Source organism: Poecilia formosa, unplaced genomic scaffold (assembly GCF_000485575.1).
Source record: "Poecilia formosa unplaced genomic scaffold, Poecilia_formosa-5.1.2 Scaffold351, whole genome shotgun sequence".
Classification (NCBI taxonomy): domain Eukaryota; kingdom Metazoa; phylum Chordata; class Actinopteri; order Cyprinodontiformes; family Poeciliidae; genus Poecilia; species Poecilia formosa.
Genome location: NW_006800290.1, coordinates 155663 through 173781, shown reverse-complemented (window position 1 = coordinate 173781; position 18119 = coordinate 155663). Strand labels below are relative to the sequence as shown.

Below are 18119 nucleotides of genomic sequence, written 5' to 3'. Positions count from 1 at the left end.
GACTGATATTGATATCTGATAGTAACACCGGTATTATGCCAGATTTACCAATATTTCATTTTATAATTTTTTTTTATCCGATTACTCGATTAATCGTAAGAATAATTGTTGGATTACTCGATTACTAAAATATTCGTTTACAACAGCCCTACTGTACAGAGTATTCATCCTTCATAAATATTGGCAAATAAAGTGGAGAAATGAATTTTCTTTGACAACCATGGTGGCCATCTTGAATTTTCTTTTCCAAAAAGTGCCTGATCTGCGCCACGTTCGGTTCTTGTTTCGCATGTGAAGGATTTTGCTGAGCTAATCGTTTCCCTGTGGCACTGAGTCCTCTTTGGTTCCTCAGGTCTGCCGTTGATTTTCCGTCAGGACAACACCAAAACCGACGCGGCGGGGCAGTTCCAGGAGCACGAGTTGGCCCGCAGCCTCAGCCCTCTGCTGTTCTGCTACACAGACAAGGAGCAGCCCTCCATGTAAGCGCGTCAACTCCGCTCTTTGCTTCCAGAGGAACCAGGTTGTCCTTCATTCCTGCTCATCTTTGCTGCAGGTGCACGATGCGGATTGGGAAAGGGATCCACCCGGACGGAGTTCCCGGCTGGTGCCAGCGCTTCTCCCTGGATGGAGGGAGCGGAGTCCGAGCCCTGAACGTCACCCAGCCGGGGAACAAACCGGGACTCATCTACAACATAGGCAAGACGCTCTGTCAGATTTAAGATCAGAGACGAATCAAAGCTACGTCCTAAAGCTAAAGACGGACATTTGTGCTGAAAACGATAGCAGTGAATTTAAAAAATATGAGTTTATCTCCAACACGATGGTTTGTTTGGGGTTGTTGACTCGTTAAATTACCGATTTCAGGATTTATCCTCTTCAGCATGAGGCAGCATGACCTGTTCACATTCTGTAACGTAATCAGACTGATACATAATCAATGGATTTCCAGTTAGGGATTCAGTTCATGCATGTAGGAGCCAACAGATCATTATTTTAGTAATTGATTCTTCTCTTCATTTGTCTTAAGATTAACTGGAAATACTGTCACATTTAGCAGATTTTAGATTTACTCAAATTATTTGGGGAAAATATACAAACAATTTAATCGCTCTTTATAAATAAGTAAATACATCTTTTATTGCCTAAATGCAACAGTAGCATGTTTTTAGTGAAGACTGGATTGTTTGATGCATCTGCAGCTGTAAATCTTAACATCAGCTCAGCTTACGGCTGATCTGGTGATTGATTTTTAGATTTACTGATAATTGGACAGAAAAGGTGCCAAGTAGGAGATTTATTTTACAGATTTAGAATCAGGTGAAAATAAAAGCTGCCACTTGAGGAGTTTTGGATGGAACATATTTACAGACAGGGAAGGTTTTTCATTTTAATTCCAAAATATGTTTATATTTGTTCAGTTTTGGCTTAATTACTGTGCTCCTCTTTCAGCAAATGACCTTGTTGAGTTTTTATACGCCACTTAACTCATTACTAAATTAGTTGACGATTACTTCAAAACTGGATTCATCATGAATAATCGTTCCAGCTCTTCATGCATGGAGTCGCTGTTGGGTCTCTGAATTCTGCTGCAACCGATGAGGGAATTTTAAACAGAGATATTATTTAAACCCAGCAGTGACCGTTTCCTCAATCGTTCCTGCAGGAATCCACGTGCATAAAGGGAAAGGAAACTACAGAGACACCCACATAGTGACCTTTGCCCCCCGCTACCTGCTGGATAACCACTCAACACACAAACTGGCCTTTGCTCAGAGAGAGTTTGCAAGAGGACAGGTGAGAAACAGTCTACTAGTTCTCCTTGTTGTGGAATTTAACTGGAAAATGTGATGTAAAATTGGGATTTTTTTTCCCTTAAAGTTGCTTAAATTCCAGTGATGGTATGTTTGATAAATCATTAGATTTTCCTGAAATCTCCTTTTCCTGACAAACACTGAGCTGAGTCCTTCTGTCCAATCTGCTGCCAGATAGGATGATAGGATGTTAGTGAAGGCATGCTGTATGATGCTTATTATTTACTACGGTGGCCAACAGGTACAAACCCCAAAACACACAAACTCAAAAACAAATGCAACAGAAAAAAAGAAAAACTGCTGCAATCACAGAAAATAGAAGCAAACTGGAAAATTCTGCTAATAGTAAAAACAACAGCAAGTACAAAATGCTCCAAACTCGACAAAGTCCTCCAGACCACTAGGGGGAGTCGATCACTGAATCATGTGGGAGAAGACAGTCAGTAAAGAATGGATGTCGGGATTTAGCAGGATGTCCAGAAGAAAATATGCATTATAGTTGTAATATTACAGACTCCCCCTAGTGGCCTGGAGGACTTCAGTTTTGTGGAGCGATTTTGCAGCGTTTTCCCTCTTGCTTCTTTTTCCTGCTGTTGCTTTTCATTTGCAATGTTTTTATGCTGCATTTGTTTTGTTTTTTTTGTTTGCATCATTCATGCATTTGCTGCACGTTTTGAACCCGTCAGCCACCGTAGAAAACTCAAACATTCTCTAAAAAGTGGTAAAAATGAAATTTTCATCAGTCACACCAACAACAAATGCTACATTCTGTGTGTTAGGGCGCCTCCAACCCTCAGGGGTACATTTCCACGCTGCCGGGCTCCAGCGTGGTTTTCCACTGGCCCCGGAACGACTACGACCAGCTGCTGTGTGTGCGCCTCATGGACGTCCCCAACTGCACCTGGTCCGGGGGCTTCGAGGTCAACAAACCAAAGTCCTTCCACATCAACATGAGGTGAAACCGACGGTTTGGTTTCTGAGATTCTGTTCAGCTGTTCAACTCGTTTGCTCACTAAATTACTCAACAGGTTGTTGCTAGGTAACCAATGAGTGAGTTAGTTGATAAATAAAAAGTAGCTTATTGACCTGGCCTACACTCTTGCGGAGCAATCGTTTTTCTTTTTGTTGTGGAGAACGACCAAAGCTCTTAAACAAACTGCTGCTGGTCCATGCTAGTTTCCTTCCTCATGACTGAGGATGTGTTGCTGTGAACAGAGACACGCTGGGGAAGTGTTTCTTCCTGCGGACCGAGATCAGCCTTAAAGGAGTCACCTACCTGATTTCCTTCACGGACACGGATCAGCTGCCTCCACCGCTACGCATCGACAACTTATCCGAGGTACGCCGCCGCCGTCGTTTGGCTTACAAAACAGCCAGGTTAATTACAATTTATTCAGAAAAAATAATTTAGGGAAAGCTAAACGTGCTAAATGTTTCCAAAGTTAGCAATGTTAGCGCTAAGGCGCCAAACAGAAGTTAGCTTGGCTGTCAGCAGATTAGTGGCAGCGTACCCAGCACTGATAAGACCTGTGAATGAAATGAACTGTTAGTTTTTCACTAAACTTCTGTAGTTGGTTTGTTTGTTTTGATTGCCATTAGCCGTTGCCATGACAACAGGTCCACATCCTCAGAAAAAACAAATTATTACAAAAAAACTGTAATATAACATTAGCAGTGTAGCATACTGAGTCATAAATATTCAATTATAGCACTTTATACAATAAAATAATTAAACAAGGTTATTTTAAAAACTCTATCATTTGTTATAGTTTCCATGTGTTCGCAGACTTTTGTCCAGCTTTCCTGTTGCATTATTTAAGAGGGAAGGGTTCGGGTTACAGCCTTTTAAAGCAGGCCTTGTATTAAAATGGTGTACAGTTTGGCTTCATAACAGTTGATTATATACAACATTTGGTAACTTAGGGACTACAATATTTCTGAAAAAGCATAAATGGTCCATTTCATCCTTATTTTTAACCAAAGGCCGACCGAACGCTTTGTGCATCCTGGTGAAATCTGGAGTGATTCTGAGAAAGACGAGCTGACAACAGATACATACTTCTAACAACAGAAACAAAAAATACATAACATACACAGATCACATAACAAGTTCAAAATAAAGGCATATAAATACAGAATGGAGGCCGTAGATCCATGGTACTACAATGAAAACGTTCCTCAAAAGGACATGAACAGAAAACATCCAGTTTGGTTCAAACTGAATTACTGCAAGTGACACAAAACAGCTGAGTTTATGATTTGAGGGATTCACCTTAAGGGTTCATAAAGTGAACGTGTTTTCATGTCCGACGCAGCCGTTAACGTCCGGATGTTTGACCTCCAGGTTCCGATCCAGTTCTGGCAGCACGGCGTGGCCGACCTGTGGCTGAAGTCCGAGGTGAAGGCCGCGTCGGTGATGGACTACGCCTGCGACGAGCCCACGCTGCCGCCGTGCATCACCCTCATCGTGAAGGGGGCGGGGTCGTCCGAGGTCACAGCCAACATGAACTTCTTCAAGGAATACAACAAGCTGTACTACGAGAACTTCATCTACATCGCCGCCACGCACACCTTCTCCCCGTACGACCCGCCTCCCCCTCACAGCGCCGCCGCGGCGTAGCGATCCAAACCGCGGAGCTAGCAGCTTTTAGCTAGTTGTTGAGCTTACTGCTAAGCTAACCGAGTGGTTCTGTTGGAGCAGGAACCTGGAGAGGATTCCTGTTGGGAAGCAGCGGCTGGGGAGCGGCGCAGAGTTGGTTCTGGACGTGGACCCAAAAACCCGACGGGTCATCCTCAGGAAAAAGGTGAGAGAGGGAAGGTGGAGGGGTACTGGGGAAATCTGGAACCACATTTAAAGCCAGACCACCACAGATATATTTGCCATAAATAATTAAAATTAGTTACATTTTTTGTTCAAACATTAAAAGCTAAAGAAATGACAGGATCTAATTTTTGTTTTAGCATGAAAAATGTGTTGAAACTTCAGATTCTGGTAGATTTAAAACAAATCTAGTCTGCACTCTTGTCAGAAATAATTCTAATTCAGAAACACTTTGTTGATCCCAAAGGAAAATAAAATGAAATTCAAATGAGTTCATCTGGAATGAAGCTGCGGATGAGTTCAGTCCAGCATGTTGTGTTGGTTCTGCAGGAGCCGGGGAAGCGCTCCCAGCTGTGGAGGATGACCGAGTCCGGCATGCTGTGCCACGAAGGCTCCTCCCCCCCACAGAGCAAGCCGTCCCAGCCCCGACCGCTGGACACCTCCCTGGTCCTGGACATCGCCGGGCTGGCTGCCGTCAGCGATAACAGGTACCGGTTCTGGATCCGCCCGCTGTCCGCAGCGGGGAGCCTGAATCCTCCTGACCGCCCTCCTGCTTCCTGGCAGGTTTGAGCCGTTGATGCTGAGGAGGCCCGACTCGCGCCGCAGCACCACCCAGACCTGGTACTTCAGCCAAGGCATGCTGACCTGCGGCCTTCCCCTCCTGGTGGTTCAGGTCCTGCTCTCTTCTCATCCTCTGTTACGCTAGCGCTGATTTTAGCTCATCTCTCTAAAGCTGCAGCAAGTAACTTTTATTAAAAATATTTAGTTTTACTGTTTGTTAAAACTGTCACCATTTGGTGACAGTTTGCTATGAGAAAGATAAACTGTGAACTCCTTTGCCTTCTCTCAGTGCTAACTAGAAACAGCCAATCAGAGCCAGGAGGCGGGCCTTAGCGCTGGTACCATGTTTTGAATCCTCAGGCTAGTTGGCACTGATGACGGCAAATAAATGTTTTTCTTTTAGTGACAGGTTGTTTCTCCAGTTAGCAGTGAGTAGTCAGAACCCTCAGCATCAGGCTTTTCAACCCAAAACGATTGAGTCTTTATCACATAATGCGACTTTAATTATTTTTATTACATTTTTAAACCCAGTTTTTTTACTTTATTACCTATTACGGCGTCACACAGCATGTTCTCCACCAGAATGGGGGAAATTAGCACGAAAATATGGGAAATATTGTAAAAAGAAAAAAATCATGAGATCCTGGAGGGACTGAAACGATAAACCAGAGTTGGGCAAAAACAATCACAGGTGCCCAGAAACGAAGCCATGTCTCCGGTAATACTCCTGCTCTGTTGGTAAACCTGAACCATGACCTTTTGCCCCTCAGGTGAAAAATGGGGTGGCGGGGATGCATGACGGGGCGGAGGTGGTTCTGGGGCCGGATTCGGGTCTGGACAAGCCCGGTCCAGAGCAGCAGTTCATCAACCAGAAGATGAGACCTGGATCAGGGGTGCTGTCGGTCCAGGTTCTGCCAGATGGACCAACCCGCGTCCTGCAGGTGAGTCCAGAACCCAGACAGGACCAGGAATCAGCTGTTGGCCTGATCAACATGAGGACAGAATGAAGTGGTGAACTTTACTAGTATGATGATGTAACCACTTCTGATTATGACTTCAGTTTGTTTACTTAGAGATCAGTCCAGGTAGAAATGAAAATTCAAAATCACTTTATTGACCCTAAAGGGAAACTAGATGTTAAATGTGAAAGGTTGTTGTCGGTTTCAGTCAGGGATGGAAAGAGTTAATTATCTTATGATTAACTGTCGATTAGTGTTTTATTAGATTAAAATTAGGCCCCATATATGAATGTATAACTGACATTTTCAAGAAAATGGCAGCTTATGAACTATTCAATAAGATCAATCAACTTTAGATTAACTCATTAATCGATAACTTCCCTAGTTTCTGTGCTAACGGCTGCTAGCTCTTTGTTCTGCTGCCGCTGCGCCTCTGAGCAACATGCTCCTGTTTTCAGATCAGTGACTTCAGCCAGAGGAGGGCGCTGTGGAGCTCCTCCAGCGAAGACAAGGAAGTCAGCAAAGAAGAGGAGGAGAAGCCGGAGCCTGAGCAGGAGCTGGAGGTGCAGCAAGCTTTGCATCTGCTGCAGGCCGGCTGGGTTCCTGCAGAAGGCCTCAGATTGATCTCTGAAATGTTCTAGAAAAAAAAACACTTCTGAGTTTGAAAAGTTGAAGATTTGCAAGAAAAAAATAAAAAATTGTGAGATTATTCCCAGGAATTTTCTAGAAAAAAATTTGGAAGTTTGAGCTCCAGAAGTTGAAAATTTTTAACTTTTGAAACTCAGAAAATGTCAGAAAGTTTCCAAGGTTTTTTTTTCTAGAAAATTTCAGAGATTATTTTGAAAATGTCAAAGTTTCAAAAAAGAATTTGGGGGCTTAGACATTTTCATGTTTTTCTTGAAATTTCTGTGATTAATCTCAAAATTTCAGAGTTTTTTGTCACAAAGATTTCACATTTGGGTTTAGAAATGTAATTGGTCTTTGTAAAGTTTCCTGAGGTCAATCTGAACATGCCTGTGTTTTCTGGCGGAAGCTTTTCTCCTTTCGCTCCGTCTGTAACGGCCCTGATACGGCGGGTAGCTCCGTTTTCTGACGCTGCCTCTGTGTCTCCGGTCAGGTGCTGGTTAACCTGGAGGACGGTCTGGGCGTCTCTCTGGTCAACAAGCTTCCTGAGGAGCTCATTTTCGCGACGCTCTCTGGTGTGAACGTTCACTTCACGCACACAGCAGCCACCGAAGTCCTGGAGCTGAGCATCCAGAACATCCAGGTAACCATAATAAACTGTTATATTCAACTCCAATTCAAGTGTATTTTTTGGAAATTGAGTTTTAAAACAATTGGGGATCATTTTACTGAAAAACAAATTAAAGCCATGTGCTTTTTTTTATTTTTTATTTTGCATTATTGGAGCTCCGTACAATGTCTCTCTGCTGAAGGTTTCTGGTCACCGACTTGGGGATGAACTCAAATCCTTTTATCAGCTTCTAGCCAAGAGTTTGACGTTTCCATGGAAACCAAATCTGCCTAGATGTTTAACTGAAGGGAGGGGCAGAAATGGAGGTTAAAAAGAAAAATAAAGTTAAAATTTGCCCCAGGCACCGGGAGCGTGGGGTTTAATAAGTTTAAATAATGTTAGTTTTGACGCAGGCAGGCGTTTTAACCGTCTCTGTGTTGCCATCAGGTGGACAACCAGTTGCTCGGCACCACCCAGCCAGTGATGCTGTGCGTCTCTCCCAGTACGGCCGACGACGGCGCCATCGAAGACGGCCCCGCCCTGCAGGTCAACTCGGTCAAAGTCCCCAGCAGCCTCATGCTCACCGAGCTCTTCAAGGTGGGATTACGTTCATTTCCTGTACGATCCGCTCACACTGGCTCAGATCTATACACACATCCGGGTCGGTGTTTCTTTGGCATCTGGTGCATCTGCAGAGAAAAGGTCCTTCTAACATCAGGATGTGAGAAACTGAGCTGAACATCAGGGCAGTTCAGGCTGACATGTTGATTATTTCACTATTTGCTGATTAATAACTGGAGAGAAAAATGTGTTAAAAAGAGATTTTGAGGTTTATTGTAATATTGTGTCGTATCATTGTGATAATGACTATTATATAAAAAACAGTTTCTTATTTTTTAAGCCACAAACACAAAGATTGTTCTTGGAAAATATTTCATTTGTCTTCTGCAGGACGCCACTAAACTGCACACAGTAAATGCATTTAATCATATTTTCTAATTTACTGACATCGTGAAACTGAGAAAATATATTTTAAAAAAGCGTTTTTGATCATTTTACCAATTTAGTTTTTATTTACCACCAATAACTGGAATTTATTATGACAATAAATGATACGATAGACGCCCTCTCACTGGTGTGGATTATAGAAAAGCTAATGAATTTATCAGCTTTAAATCATTATTATTATGTTGCATCTTTATTTTCCTCTGAAAGCAAAAGCGTTCATATAAATAATCTAAATTTATTATTATTGTTGTTTTTCTCTCGTTTATCTAAATTTCCTTACAAAAATAAAGAAAAAAACATTTTAAACATTTGGAAAATGTGGTTTGTTTCCAGCAACAATCAATAACTGAAAACTGAAAATGAATGTTCCTCTGATGTTACAAGTTCAAAAAGTGGTAAAAAAATAATAATTTTACAAAAACCTCCCATTGCCAAAGTAATCTAAGCCTTTCCAAATATTAAACATAATTACTGATGTTGGTTCTAAACTAATAAAAGTAAATTGATGGAACTTCTGAGTAACAAAAACGCAAACAGTCTCCCCGTAGACGTCAGAGCCAGGATGAACTTTGACCTGTGTCTGTGTGAAAGCGGCTCTGTTCGGCTGCAGCGTCGGCTGGTTTCTGTGCTGATTTAAGCTCCATGTGTCGGCAGCACCTGATGGTGACGGCGCGGCGCTTCACGGTCATCATCGACGAGAAGCTGCTGCTCAAGCTGCTCAGCTTCTTCGGCTACGGGAAGGCCGAGGCCGGTGGGTGTCCCGCCTCTCACTGCTCACACGTCGCTCTACGCCAGCAGGCTGTCTGTGAAAATAACTGAATGCCAAAACGCAGGGCTGGAGAACCTGGATGAGAACCTGCATGAGCGGCCCAGCGAAGACAGCGGGCCCCAGAAGCGTTACTACTTTGAGAACCTGAAGATCAGCCTGCCTCAGATCAAACTGAGCGTCCTGCCGTCCCACAAGCTGCCGCCGGACCTGAAGGTAACGCCGGTCCGCTTCCTCACCGTGAGGATTTCAGGCCCGGACGGATCAGAAACATCTGGAAGAATTTGGAGTGTGAAAATTAAAATTTTGTGTCTTGCTTCCAGATTTTGGATCTTAAAATATTATTTGAAAGATAAAAACATTAAGTTATGGTCAATTAAAGGTTTACTCACATTGATTTATTTTTATATTTGGTTTGCAAAATTACAGCATAACTTTTTTTATTAATCATGTTCAGGACGTTCTTAAAATGTGTTAAATTAATTTAAGAAAATGTAAATTAGCCTCGAGTGCGTTGATCACAGCTCTTAAATTTAATCTCATCTATCTGGTTTCTTTTTCTTCTGAGATTTTTCTGTCAGACAAAAGTTTGAGTCAAACTCGTACATCTTCGTTGGTTCTGTGACCGTTGAGGCTACCGCTAACTAGCGGCTAATGTGCTGTAGCTTGCCAGCTAGCTTTTTTGTTTCTGTCATGGATAAATTCATATTTATATGTATAAAATATTCTTTTAACTTCTCCTTCCAGGTTGGAACCAAAGAATCTGAGTATAATTTCAGTTTTAAAGTGGTTCTGATAGCAGCCGGCGGTTCTGATGTCGGGTTTTTCCTGCCAGGTTCTTAAAGGCTCCCTGGGCTTCCCTCTGATCCGCTTCGAGGATGCGGTCATCAACATGTACCCGTTTACCAGAGTCCACCCCTATGAGACGCAGGAGATCATCATCAACGACATCCTCAAGCACTTCAGAGAGGTCAGAGTTCACACATCCAGGCTGGTCTGTCCGAACGCCCCGGTTCTGGTTCCTCACGCCGCGGTCTCTCCCTGCAGGAGCTGATGAGCCAGGCGGCGCAGATCCTGGGCTCCGTGGACTTCTTGGGGAACCCGATGGGCCTCCTGAACGACGTCTCCGAGGGAATGACCAAGCTCATCAAGCACGGCAACGTGCACGGCATGCTGCTCAACGTCACGCACGGCGTCTCCAACTCCGCCGCCAAGGTACCGCGTCTCCGGACCCGGTCACTGCAGACCACCCGCTTCTCTGACAACAAGCCCGTTTATGGATGACAGTTTTATTACGACTGTTTTTATCACAAAAGAAAATAACCGCAGCGTGTTTTTACAAAGAATTATCTATATACTTGCATAAAATATTTAATTTCAAAATGTCAAAAATCATGTAGTTTTTTTACAAGTGTGTGTATTAATAACATTTTTATGCAGCTTGTTACATAGAAACTAAATAAAAGGAAAATGTAACAAATAGTAATGGCAGAGAATTTGGACAATAAAATTAGACTTTAATCTCAGAATTCAGACTTTTGGAAAGTCAAAATTCTGAAAAAAATTAAATATTCTAAGTAAAAAGGAAAAAAAATCAGAGAAAAAGTCAAAATTCTGTGACAAAAACTCAAAATAAAATTTTAATGTCAAAATTCAAAAAATGTAGAAATTAAATTTTAACTTTTTCCTCAGAATTTGCTCACCCAGCCCCTATCCTCCGTTCTTACTAATTTTTCTATTCTACTACTTATTCACCAGTTAAATAAATGTATTTTTAAAACTAAACAGAATAATAATAATAGCTACTGCAGGGTGTGCAGAGCAAACAACGAACAGAGACCGTTGTCCTGTCGTTCAGGGTAAAGAACCGTTCAAAAGAATCGGATCGTTACCCGGATCAAACTGGGCCGGATCGTCATTTCTGTCTTCCCCGTCAGTTTGCAGGCACGCTGTCGGACGGTCTGGGGAAGACCATGGACAACCGGCACCAGAGCGAGCGGGAGTACATCCGGTACTGCGGCGCCACCAGCGGGGAGCATCTGGTGGCCGGGATCCACGGCCTCGCTCACGGTGAGTCAGCGAACGCCGAGTCACAGCAACATGGCCGCTCCGCCGGTTCATGACTGAATCGCCTCCGACCTGCAGGAATCATCGGCGGCATGACGAGCATCATCACCTCCACCGTGGAGGGCGTGAAGACGGAGGGCGGCGTCAGCGGCTTCTTCTCCGGACTCGGTAAAGGTCTGGTGGGAACCGTCACCAAACCCGTCGCCGGGGCATTGGACTTCGCCTCGGAGACGGCCCAGACGGTGCGGGACATCGCCAGCCTCAGCAGCCACAGGTGGGGTTCCTGAGAGACGGGACGCAGCAGGTGGAACCAGAACCACAAGTCCACAAACACACTGCAAAGACAGAACCTCCTACCAAGTATTTCTGCTCCAGTTTCTAGGACAGATACCTTGGAAAAACGCCAAAGTAACTTCTCAGCAAGATATACGAGCTTGTTTTAACTAAATAATTCGGACATTAAAGTCCAAATTCTGACAAAGTACTAATTAAATAATCTGCCAGTGGAACTAATACTTTTTAAATCAATATTAAGAAATTATCGACATAAAACCAGCTCTTATTTCTTGCTGAGAAGTTATTTTATCTACCCTGGAAACTAGACCAACATTTGAAGTGAACAGACGGTTACCTAGCAACGCTGTTGCTAGGTAACCAAAGAGTGAGTGAGTTGGTTCCACCATGCTAGCTTAGCTAGCTGAGAGGTTGAGCTGCTAAAGTCTTCCCTCTGCCTACATGTCCCAGAATGCTGTGTGGTTCAGTGAATATTTTATATATTGATATTGCTGACATGTGAGTCCTGGTATGCATTGTGATTGACACCAGCCCTACTTCCTGTTTGTCTGACTGTGACTTCCTGTCCAGGCTCCCGGTACAGCGCGTCAGGAAGCCGCGCTGCTGTAAGGGCCCTCAGGGCCTGCTGCCGCGGTTCTCAGCCACTCAGGCCGAAGGTCAGGAGCAGCTCTTCCGCCTCACCGACAACATCCACTCCGAGTTGTAAGTTTTCCCGTCTGCAGCCCAAACGGAGCCGGATCGCTCCGGCTTCCGTCACGTTTCCAACCCACTTCCTGGTTCTGGTCCGGCAGCTTAATGGCGGTGGAGCCGATCGACACCTACAGCGTCCTCATCTCCTCCAAAGTGGTTTACTTCCTGAAGCCGGGCGACAGCGTGGACCGCGAGGGCATCGTCCTGGAGGTCAAATACGACGACCTCTTCCACTGCCTGGTCTCCAGGGAGTATGGGAAAGTTTACGTCCAGCTCACCAAGAAGGCGGAGAACTCCACCAGCGGAGTGGCCATTCCTGGACCCTCGCAACAGAGACCCATGGTGAGACCAGAACCAGAACCGCAGAGAAAACAAACCTCTAAAAACACTTTAATGAAACGGGTCAGAGGTCCAGAGATCAGATCAGAACTTATTTTACATTAAAACCTGGATAATTAGCCACAGGAAGAAAAAATACATTTAAGATCCATAAACTCTGACAACCTGAAGAAGATTCTCTACACTGCAAAAATACAAAATCTACCAAGTGAGTTTGGTTTAGTTTACACTACAAATATCCCAGTACACTTAAAATAAAACTTACTGGTAACTTCTGGCAGGAGCTCGTTTTAATTCAATATTTCCTTAATATTAATAAAAGTTTAGCTTCACTGGCAGATAATTTAACTTATGGGAAAAATGTCTGGTTATAAGTGAAATGTTCGACAGCGTATGAGCTCTGCTGGAGATGGAAACAAAGAGGGGAGTACATTTCAAACGCTGAAAATTTGTAAAATTTCAATTTGTATATTGAAATTTTTGAGCTGCAAAAGTTGAACATTTTTACTTTTTAAATGGAACATTTTCAATTTTTGTTCTAGAAATAAAATTTCTGATTATTTTTCTAGAAAATCTTTGACATTTCAAGCTTTGAAAATGTTTCTGAGATTTTTTGGCAGATATTTACTTTGCCGTAGCTCTAGTACTCCACCGTAAAATAATCTCTTAATTTTTACCTAAATTAGTTTCAAAAAGTCAAAATTGGCAAGAAAAAATTCAGAAATGAGATTAATCTCAGAAATGTTTTAGAAAAAAAACAAACTTGGAAATTTGTGAGTTTCAAAGTTTTAACTTTGAAATTTTTCACTCTTTTTCTAGAAAAGTTTGATCTCAAGATTTCTGAGTTTTTTCTAGCAAATGTATGACTTTTCAAACTCTGAAAATGTAAGTTTAATTCCCAAAATGTCAATTTCACACTCAGAAATTTTTTTTAAGGAATTATTTACCTAGAATTTAGTTTTATTTGAAGATATTTCCAGTAGAATCTGCTTGGCAGGATAGTAAAGTCAGAAACAGTCATTCTACTCAGGATGTAGTTTTTGCAGAGTGTGACGCGTTGGGAGGCCCTGCAGCCCGTAACGCTGCCGCTGTTGTCCGCAGGTCCAAGTGAAGAACGAGACCCTCGCCTATAAGATCTCCCAGCAGATCAACTACGCCAAGAGCCTGTACTACGAGCAGCAGCTGATGCTGCCGGCCGACGACAACGAAGACTTCCTGCTGCTCGAATTCTGACGTTTTCCTCCCAAGTTCTGAAGCGACTCGGCGGAAGGAGAAACATGCAACGCTCTAACAAACACTTTGAGACTCCTGCACTCTAAAACTGACAAAACCACTATTTGTTCTGGACGTTCACCGACACACAGAACTGTGAATATGTCTAGAAGAACCATAAACTCTGTAAATATTTATATATGTTGTAATAATAAAGATAGGATATTAACAAGAAGTCGAGCGTCTAAACTCTAACAATCTGCCTTTAGGTGTGTGTTTGTATATAAGAGTCTATTAGAGAACATGAAACTATAGATCTGCGTAGGTTTTGAACCTTTCATCGGCGAGTCGCTCTCTGCAGGAGCCGCCTGAATCAGACGGCAGGAAGTCCCAGAAGGAGCGGCTCTGGGCGGGAAGCGTCAGGCAGGAAGCGTCAGGCGGGAAGCGCCGCGGCTCGCTGTGTTTCTCGGCTCTTGCTTATCCGATCCGCTGCTCCAGGTCAGGGAGGCGGTCGGAGGGTTTTCTGCAGGGTCGGGGTTCCTCCACTCAGTTTGTTTCACATTGTGGGTGAAAATGTTGTTGTTGGTCCAGAATGATGATTATTTGTAGGCAGACACGTATCGGTTTAAATTCACCCTTTAATATTTTTGCAATAAAACATTTTGTGTCATTTAAACAAGTGAAGCACATTTTTTTACTGTGCAAATGGAAAAATTGGCTCAGTGTTGCCAGATTGGGTGGGATGTTAAAATTTGTGCTGCTTTTCAGAGAGTTTGGTGGATTTTTAGAAAAAAGCACAAAACCTTTATTAAAATACTGTGATTTTGCACTTGTCTTATTTAATATGAAATCTTTAGAATCTGTCAAGCGTGACATCATCAATGATAATCATTGGTTAATAAATGTCAGTATGTAGTATTTTAAAATAGAAATCCCAGCGTAACATCATGATTTAAAAGGTTTAGCTCCACAAAAAACTCAAGTTTTGTTCAAAAAGTCCAGTTCTGTTTCAGCTGGAAACTGTCGACTGCTACTGATGCATTAACAAAGAGTAAATTTCTGCCCAAAAACTTCGACATTTCTGAGTTTGAAAAGTCAAAGATCAACTAGAAAACACTCAAATTTTTGGGGAGGGTTTAGAAAAATGTTTTAAAAATTTCTGAGTTTGAAAGTCAAAACTCCAAAAGTTTCAAATTTCCAGAAGTTGAATATTTTTGGCCTTTAAAACTATGACTTGGCTCCAAACTAAATATTTAATTAGCAAGCCAACATGTAGTTTGAAGCGAAATATCTAGTTGGCCAACTAAGTGTTTAGTTAGCAGGATAAATATTTAGCTCCAAACTAGATAATTAGTGAGCTAATGTCTGTTAGCAGGCTAAATATTTACTGAGCAAGCCAGTATTTATTTAGCTTGGAGCTAAATATTTATTTAGCTTGGAGCTAAATTAGGAAATCTGAGTTTTTTTGGTGGAAATTTACTCATTTTCCCCCCAGACAAGCCGTTACATGAGAGAGAGATGTGTGGTAATGTTAACATGCATTTCAACAGAAGTTTAGATTTGGGCCTGTTTTTTTGAAGTTGACCGGGTTTTAGGTTCTGTTTGGGTCGGAAACTGTCAGTCAGATCTGGCAACCAGATCCAGTTATCCTGGAAAAAATGACCAAAGTTGAGATCCGGCTGTGGTCCAGAGTGAAAACCCGTCTGCCCAGATCCGTGTGCCGGACCGGACCGGCGCCCGTTCCCGGACACACACCCTGCCGAAGCCGACTGAGTCCGCTGAGCCTCCGGGTCCGGTCTCCCTGGCGGAGGTGAAGCTCCCAGCTGGAGTTCTGCTGCAGCCGCGGCGCTCGGCTCATGTCAGCTCACAGGCGAGGCCCAGCAGAACCAGGAGGTTCAGTACGAGGGAGAGCCGAGAGGCCGCTGCGTTCAGAGCTGCACACAACAACGTGGTTCACCTTTAAATCAGTCTAAATGCTGCAAATGGTAAGTTTGATTTAGTTTTATGTTAATGGTTCCATCTGATGCTTCCTTCTTTTCCACTCATTTCGTTCCAGTTTGTGAAATTACAGGGTGAAAAATTAACAGCAATAATTTGGGTTATTTAGCCTGACATAAGAGGAGAAAATAAGATTTATTGATTTCAACCTAAATATTTAATTAGGAAGCTAATATTTAGTTAGAAAGTTAAATATTTATCTTAAATGTTTAGCTTGCAAGGTAAACATGAATCAGCAAACTAAATTTTAAACTAGTAAGGTAAAATTAATTTGGCAAGCTCCAATGTGTTATTTAACTAGTAAGCTAAATGTTCAGCTTCAAATTAAATGTTTTTATACTTTAACTAGGCCATAAATGAAGGTGGTCAGCATCACATTTCGTTCTTGAACGTACCGATAAAATGTTCCCTTCCTTTCTTCAGTCTTGGGTTCTCTGTAACACAAAGTAAAACCTGTTTGTGGCCCGGTTCTGACCAGGTTCTGGGCCGGTTCTGAGCGGTTCTTACCGAACACGATGAGGCGGGTGTGTGTGTCGGTGGAGCCCAGAGGGTTCTGCGCCGTGCAGCGGAACATGGATCCGTTCAGCTCGGCGGGGACCCGCTCCAGAACCAGCTCCCTCCCATCGTGCTTCTCGCTGCCGTCCAGCAGGTTCCCGCCGACCCGAGTCCAGGTGAGCAGAGGCTCCGGGAACACCTTGGTCTGTGGACACAAGTTCAACCCCCTTTACTCTGATGCCCTCAGTAACAAACAGTGCAATCTTTCCCTTTAACTTCTAACTAAATAAATTGATCTTCATTGTCAATGTGGCAAAAGGTTAAAAAAAACGTGTTGAAAGACACTAGAAATTCTTCCTAAACCGATTTCTACTTTATTTTTCCACCGAGTCGACGATTAACTCGAGTTACAGCTAAAAATTAACAGCAGTAATTTGTTTTCTGTCATAAGAGGAAAAAAATGGTGATTTGTTCTTCAGTCATTTCTTCACTATGTTATAACTAAATGTTTAGTTAGTAAGCTAAATATTTAGCCTCAAACTAAACACTTAATCAGCAAGCTGGTATTTGGTTAGCCAGTTAAATGTTTATCTAGGAAGCTAATATTTAGCTAGCAGGCTAAATATTTAGCTAGTAGTGAAATATTTAGCTATAAGCCTAAGATTTTATTAGCAAGCTAAATATATTGTTAGTGAACTAATATTAAGTTATCCCAGAGATAAAAGTTTATGTCCAAACTAAATATTTATTTTGCAAGCTAGATCAGCTAAATACTGTTTTTAGCTCTAACTTAAATTTTTAGCTAAGAAGCTGATATTTATTTAGCCAGGTAAATATTTATTTAACCAGCTAAATATTTATTAAGCCAGGTAAATATTTAGTTAGCAAGCTGATTATTTAGCTAGCACAGAGCTAAATGTTTAGCTAATAGGCTAATTCTCTTGCCATTAACGGGAGGTGAACTACCAAAATAAAAGCTGGATCTTTGAAGCTCTATAAACTGTTGCTTCTTCATAATTGTTACCTACAAAGTGAAGAGGGCAACGTTTATCGCTTCGCACCAAACCGATCCAGAACCGTTTTCTGGGTCATTAGATCAGAGAGCAGGGAGGTTCAGGAGCCTCGTTTTTTTCATTTCAACTTTTTCCTTCATGTTGACATCTCCTACCATTCATCCTGGCCATACTGAAGTTGTGCCACAGCCGTTCTGTGTTACTACTTTCTCAAGCTGCACAGAGACATTTTAGTGTCAGGAACTCACAGCAGACGGTCCCAGCTGGAAGCCCTGGACGGAAATTCGCACCGTGTCTCCCACTTTGGCCTTACTGGGTCTGGTGGACAGCTTGGGTCCTCTGGGAGCAGCTGAGGGAAAACAAAGGACCGCACTGAAATATTTCAACCTCACACTGTCCGCTTGGCACATGAAGCATACATGTGGCGACAGTGGAGAGGAAAAACGCAAAAAAGAAATGGATGAACTGGTCCAGGATCAGTTTCTAGAGAGGTAATTTGAGGAGTAGCTCCTTTAGCGGCTTCATTAAGAAGAGAAACAGTGAAACAGAAACTGAGAAAAAACATCTGAAAGTTTAGTTAGTATTACTTCCAGGTTAAAGGTCGCCTTGAATCTAAATCTGCTGGAAGTATGAATACTTTTGGCCCTAACTGTAGAAGAAGTTGCATAATTTCTGAAAAACACCAGAAAACAATCGAAACAATCTGCTTTATCTGTGCTGCACATATTAATAAAATCATTACTGCCCTTTTTGAAACACTAGTCTGTGTGTGTGTGTGTGTGTGTGTGTGTGTGTGCATGTGTGTGTGTGTGCGTGTCTGTGTGTGTGTGTGTGCGTGTCTGTGTGTGTCT

At 42.6% G+C, this 18119-nt stretch overlaps 2 protein-coding genes across 2 annotated transcripts in view; one reads left to right on the top strand and one right to left on the bottom strand.

Annotated features, from left to right (window-relative positions):
* Positions 1-14778, top strand: part of vps13d (vacuolar protein sorting 13 homolog D) — a 52821-nt gene extending 38043 nt beyond the window's left edge. The window contains 22 exon segments of the mRNA XM_007574408.2: positions 353-479; positions 554-696; positions 1664-1794; positions 2591-2766; positions 3027-3150; positions 4156-4391; positions 4513-4615; positions 4963-5120; positions 5197-5305; positions 5964-6134; positions 6611-6715; positions 7270-7419; positions 7834-7983; positions 9049-9145; positions 9228-9376; positions 9996-10130; positions 10208-10375; positions 11098-11230; positions 11306-11501; positions 12092-12223; positions 12313-12553; positions 13652-14778. Coding sequence (XP_007574470.1) covers positions 353-479; positions 554-696; positions 1664-1794; positions 2591-2766; positions 3027-3150; positions 4156-4391; positions 4513-4615; positions 4963-5120; positions 5197-5305; positions 5964-6134; positions 6611-6715; positions 7270-7419; positions 7834-7983; positions 9049-9145; positions 9228-9376; positions 9996-10130; positions 10208-10375; positions 11098-11230; positions 11306-11501; positions 12092-12223; positions 12313-12553; positions 13652-13783 — 3266 coding nt within the window. The 3' untranslated portion in view covers positions 13784-14778.
* A 473-nt stretch (positions 14779-15251) lies between these two features.
* The window catches only part of LOC103153470 (immunoglobulin superfamily member 21-like), a 12791-nt gene continuing 9923 nt past the window's right edge, over positions 15252-18119 (bottom strand). The window contains exons 7-10 of the mRNA XM_007574406.2: positions 17517-17617; positions 16268-16460; positions 16156-16194; positions 15252-15696 (exon numbers count right to left, since the gene is read on the bottom strand). Of these exons, the coding sequence (XP_007574468.2) occupies positions 15617-15696; positions 16156-16194; positions 16268-16460; positions 17517-17617 (413 nt within the window). The 3' untranslated portion in view covers positions 15252-15616. The remainder of the gene's footprint in view (positions 15697-16155; positions 16195-16267; positions 16461-17516; positions 17618-18119) is intronic.